Genomic DNA, 6,000 nt, shown 5'->3' with positions numbered 1-6,000 from the left:
TGCAAGGCAACGGGGCTGATTTTTTCAAAGCATTGGGGTTTAGGGACAGTGAAGGCAAAATAGACTTTAAGCGGGTAGAAATAACCAAACAGAGGTTATCTGATTGGTGGATAAAATTAAGGCAGGGGTGAAATTTCACCCACCACAAAGTACAAATTATGTTAATAGCCATGGCTAGGTGGCGTATGCCACCGCCCGATTTAAAGGGTTCAGCCTCATCCATCCATCCATCCATCCATCCAGTTATAAAGCGAGGTACACCAAAGAAGAAGCATGTGCTTGCTGCGGTAAAGCTAGGGAGACAATGGAACGTCATTTATTAGAATGTCAAGATCCCCTGCTGTCGGTTTAGGCTCCTCTGGCCTCCCTTGGTTTCAGGGATAAAAGGGGGAAAGTAAACATGTCCACAACATACATTAGTAAGAGGTGATCGGAGGTTTGGTGGCAGAAAAGTAGGGAGACTACTTACAACGGAGGCGTACAAATACAAAGTTCCCAATAATGATTCAGAAAGTTTCATGCTGGAAATTCTCTGCGTGTGTGTGTTCTTTTTTTTTAAAAAAATATAGGATGTACATTAGGCAAAATAAGAACAAGTGCTCAGTGGCGCAACTAACCGCCCAGTTTCAAAGGGGACGCTAGCATCCATCTATCTATCCGGTGGCGCCGCGTAACAATGCGCAGTATGCCTATTGCATCCGCGGCATGCATTCAGAAAAAAAGCGTAGCCTTTAAGATCCGCATTTTCAATCCAAAGGACAGGGGCGCGGACACGGCTACGGTGTCTAGCCACCGTAACACGGTGGACGTGGATTTTGACACAACCTGTTGGCCGGTAGCCCTCTCCTCTGGGGGTGTTATGTGAAACCTGCCTGCTTATGTCCTCTAATTGGCGCTGAGTCGTGCTTTCTCAAGGGCTGCAGAAGATAGCGCCAACCTTTTCTTTTCTCATAACGAACCACTTGGTAATCCTATAAGATAAAGGTATTCTGGCAAAATGTGAATTCCGGATTTCACCCAAGCAATGACATAATTTTCCAAAAAAGAGTATTGAGGTTAACATGTTTAGCCACGGAGCTTTATATGGTGGTGGCACGCCTATCATCGAATGACTAAATATTCAGAATAAAAATACTTCAGTGGTGTTCTTATAACTTAATAAACGAGCCCCTGGTAGAAATTTTCATCTAGAACATACTACTCTAAGCGGATTAAAAGAAATGACTATACTACGGTGACAATATAGAAGGGGATCCCCACAATATTTTTAATCAAGCCGATGTTTGAGCCACCTAGGAACAAGAAATGAGCAGTCACTATTTCTTTAATAGACCCAGTAGAGGCAATTTGGCTGCACTTGATGGTTCAATTTGCTACCACGGGTGGCGCGACAATACGTAAGCTGCAGAGTTTTAGACCAAATTGTGGCGAAGAAGCTCGTATGCTTGTTGAGGTTGTTTGGTAACCACTGACTCGCCGCAGGGCCGAACACTATTCATTCACCGCGCATGCGTGCGAGGCCCCTCCAAGCACAAAGGAGTAAACGCACACGCGGAAGGTGCGCGTGCCTGCCAGAGACCGGCTGCGCGCCGCCACCGACGCCGAGCTGTTGCTGTGGGCATCTCCGCTCTTGGTGCTCCCCGGTTGTTGTGCTTGGCGACAGCTCGTACTCCTCTTCAAGAATTGCCTGCACTAAAGGTAGTCCTCTTTCCGCTCTCACTACTCTCGGTAAACTTGGCCGGCCGATGTTAAGCTTTTTCATCCCAAATGGCAAAGGTCGACGCCCTGTATATATAATGCCGTGCGCTTGTGATCAAAGTCGACCAGACAGACTTGCCTTGCTCGGCTCTGCTGACTTGCTGTTTCATATCGCAGATTGATGACTTGAAACACAGGCGGGGAAATGCGTTGCTTTTAGGTAGTCGTAGACGGTCATATCCACGTGCCATCTTTTATTTATTTATTAAGTCCGAGGAAAGAAATGACAGAAACTACACGAAGGATCACTCGGAGCAAAAGACTATACTCTGTGCGATATTGTGGTCCAGGGTTCGACCGCCTGGTCAGGTAAAATCATTGTTTAGGAAAGAAATAGCTCACTCACCGTAGTCTAAATAAATGCACGTTCCGAGATCAGAACACGGATCCCTTGTTCACAATTAATGCAAAGACGTCTACTCGTAAGGTTCCTGTGTTCTTGGTCACACGACGCAAACTTCGGGCGTACGCGCGATTGAGGAAGCCAAATGATCTGTTTATTGCGTTAATTGTGGTTTGAATGATTAAAGATTCAAAATTGAGCCTTGTTGCCAGGTTCTTCTCTGCGGCTAAGATGTGATGATCTGTGTCAGACGCACGCGGTGGGATATATCTAGGGCGACAAAACGAGCATTTATACGATGCGTGAGTTTGCACAGACACGTCCGTCACAAGCACGCACGGCGAATAGAATGCTACGCCGCCAGGGCAGCAGACGGCGCTCACATAGGCGAGGCTCCGCGACGGGGTGTATTGACCAGTCTGCTCTCAGAATTGGCAAGTGAGTCATTGCGAGCAGACGTTCTCCACCTCGTAGTTTTTCCCGCGGGGACTTGCACTGCTCTAAATCTCTTGAGCGGTTACGGCTTGGGCGCTGCTATAATTCAGTTAAAGCCGCCCCTTATACACAGTGCTTTCAAGGTTAAAGATCAATCATTATAATAAATAAGCTATGCTGGATACGTAATTCATGCGTGCACAGGTGATTTATAATTTTCAAATAGTGTAGGGAAAATAAATGTGCGCAAACACGCCAACCAACACGCTTGCGAATTTTAATCACTGAGAGCTGGCTTTTCTGTAAGCATACCCTTAACGCGGAGAAACAAGCTTTACGTCAGCAAAGCATGCCTTCTCGTGCGTTAAAAAGAATAATAAAAGCAACCCGGAGTTTTACGAGCCAAACCACTATCTGATTATGATGCACACCGTAGTGAGGACTCTGGAATAATTTTGACCATCTGTGGATCTTTAACGTGCGCCCAATGCACGGCTCACGGGCGTCCTTGCACTTTTGATCATTGGCATGACATTTGATCATTGGCATGGCATTGTGCATAGCAGCGCAATGCCATATCCGCTAAGCCACCACGGCGGGTCCATCTCGTGCGTTGACACAGCACGAGTATACCAGCTTAAACTGTATATTTCCCCCAATGTTTCACCAAAAACGTTGCCCTTATAACACGTACGCTAATAATTGGCAGGCTTTCAACGTGCCTAAAGGTGGTTGAGCGCCGGCAAACACCCAACATCGCCTGTGCGTCCTGCGTGCCTTCTGGTGTTTCCCTGTGCTCAGCCAGCTTTAGCCAAGGTGTATGCTAACATCGCCACCCTCGTGGATTACAGCGTGCGTGCGTAAAGAGTGCCGTGAACGTCTTTGACATTGTTTCAGAACGACGACTGGCCGACTGTCTTGGAGGTCTTCGCTTAAAGAAAATAAAGTAAGGGTGCATGTCTAGGCGGTGTGATTTCACCTGGCTGATACCACTGGCTCAAGCATGTACTCCAGTCAGGCAAACAACACTGCCTCTTCGTCGCTGGACGACTCCCTGAAGGCGATCAAAGTGAGCATTGCCTTCGCTTTCTTTCTTTGAGCCGTAATTTGTTGCACGAACAGTGCTCCGAAAGCTACATAGAGCGCACATTTTGTGTACCGAGATGTGGAGCACGTCCTCCAGGCAACGACAAATACAGTTGACCAAGTTGCTGACCAATCTGTGAGCGTTCGGCAGGTCTCCCATAACCCTGCCTCCTCTCAAAATAGGAAAATGGTGAAGGATTCTTATGGGACGCATGTGCCCGTAGCACGGCTGTGTACTGTCCAGCGTCATACAGGAGTGTAATACCATTTCATCTTAGAGAGAAGCGTTCGCTCACTCTTCCCCGAGGTTTCGTGTTCGTCGTCGGTTCCTAGAGGTGTATATTATAGCTTGCTGCTGTCTAGCCTATAACAGGCAACTTGGATTGCTGCGCGCCACAACGCGCAACTTCGGCACGTGTTCTCGACAAATACCCGCCAGCACTGCATTCGTGGCGTCGCTCTGCACCGTCCTCACGACGCCGACAGGCTCCAAACAAGCTCCCCCAGCCACTCGTTTTGCTGCTGCGTGTGCGGGGAAAAACAATTTAATTATTTCACTATCATAATCAACGTTTCCTCCGCACAAGTATAGCCAGTAGCAAGACGAGCGGCTTGAGGAGAAGAGCGCCTATTTTCACGGACTCTTTTCCGTAGATCCACCTGCGCATATGATAGTAGACCCATTCCAGGTCAGCAGAGAAAAGTCTCTCCAAACAACGAAGTACTCTATAGCAATCGTTCGACCAAGCGTGGTGTGTTGAGCGTACACTACACCTACACTCGGGCTACAAGCGGCTTACATTTCATTATGAAACAAATGCTGGCTGTGCGGAGGAAGCAGAAATGTTGACCGATATCGATTGTACAGGACGGCGAGGTGCCAGTGGACGTGGCGACCGAGGACGACACGATGGCGGCGTCCTCGGCGTCCTCCTCGGTGGACGGCGTCCGCGTTTACCGCGTCAACCTGAGCCTGCTGCCCGTGGCGCTCACCGAGGCCGTGGCGCTCGCCTCGCTCGCCCTGGTCGCCTACGCACTCAGGTGAGCACTGCGTGGTGCCTCAGTCAGGCAAGCATTTCAAACGTGGCAATAAACGTTGCATCATCTCGTCCTCAGAGCGGCATCCAACGTGCCAAGTCGCGCACGTATTGTTAATTGCGCGGCGTCCCTTGGCTGTCGCTTTGCTGGGCTTCGAACTCAGGCGAGCAGCGGCGCAGGTACTTTACGACTCGGTGCGATTGAAACACAACGGCGGCGCTTTTTAGCGCGGTAGTACGTATATAGCACGCTATAGCACAGCACGGCAATACATGCATAATTTCTACGGGAAAGATATTGACTCACAGTGGAGGGAAAGAACTAGGAGGCTTACCAGCAATAATGCGATCGTTATCAGCGTCGCAACAAAGAACGTCAAACGCAAAGTCAGAGAGGCTGAGGCAATAGTATCAGTAGCTACTTAAGTGGTAAAAACGAAATCAGGAAAGAAACAATTTATGATCGCTCAAAGGGCGACTGACACAAGCCTCGCGCACCAGAGACGCTCGACATGTCGCCCCAAACGGAGGTCATCGCAAACGTGCACGCATTCTCTTGAATAAAAAGAAGCACATCGGCAAGTACATACTAACATCTTGCCGACAATTAAAGTGCCGCAATCAGATTCGCTCACTGGTCAGGCACAACTACTGGGCCAGCAGTATAGTGTACTGCGGCACTGTCTCATTTCCTTATACAGGGTGTTTCACTTTAGCTGCACCAAATTTTTAAGAATAGCACAATTATAATCCTCGATCTAAACTACTCGATGAGGCGGCCATTACTTACAGGGGAAATCAAAACGCCTAATTGAATAATTAACATAATTACGGCAATTATTTTACGGCACATCTTTCAATCTACGAATCATAGCCGCGGAGTTCGCAAGGCGTATCCACTCGAAACGACTTCTCAGGACAGAACCAGTTTCGAGATACTAATTTTAAAAGTGACCGACGAAATGCATGGGCGTTCCAGTTAACTTTGTGCTTCAATGCATAAAACAGCGTTTTCCTCAAAAAGTTAACTGGAACGCCCATGCCCTTTGTCGGACACTTTGAAAATTAATACTTCGAAACTGGTTCAGTCCTCAGAATTCGTTCCGAGTGGATACGCCTTGCGAACTCCGCGGCTATAATTCGTAGATTGAAAGATGTGCCGTAATATAATTAATTGAAAAGTTCATTAGTGTAATTATCTTAATTATTTAATTGGGCGCTTTGATTTGTCGTGGAAGTAATGGCCGCCTCATCGAGTAGTTTAGATCAAGGATTGTAATTGTGCTATCTGCCACAGGCGATTTAAAAAAAAAATTGGTGCAGCTAAAATGAAACACACCT

The 6,000-nt window shown here is 47.7% G+C and overlaps 1 protein-coding gene across 1 annotated transcript in view; it reads left to right on the top strand.

The window, feature by feature from the left end:
• LOC119432857 (phospholipid phosphatase-related protein type 5) overlaps positions 1–6,000 on the top strand; it is a 53,597-nt gene that overhangs the window by 9,442 nt on the left and 38,155 nt on the right. The window contains exons 2-5 of the mRNA XM_049659331.1: positions 1,483–1,698; positions 3,434–3,482; positions 3,551–3,605; positions 4,491–4,663. Of these exons, the coding sequence (XP_049515288.1) occupies positions 1,509–1,698; positions 3,434–3,482; positions 3,551–3,605; positions 4,491–4,663 (467 nt within the window). The 5' untranslated portion in view covers positions 1,483–1,508. The remainder of the gene's footprint in view (positions 1–1,482; positions 1,699–3,433; positions 3,483–3,550; positions 3,606–4,490; positions 4,664–6,000) is intronic.

This window comes from Dermacentor silvarum, chromosome 11 (assembly GCF_013339745.2).
Source record: "Dermacentor silvarum isolate Dsil-2018 chromosome 11, BIME_Dsil_1.4, whole genome shotgun sequence".
In the NCBI taxonomy this organism is placed as follows: Eukaryota; Metazoa; Arthropoda; class Arachnida; order Ixodida; family Ixodidae; genus Dermacentor; species Dermacentor silvarum.
The sequence above is the reverse complement of the archived record's forward strand: the minus strand, read 5'-3'. Positions and strand labels throughout refer to the sequence as shown.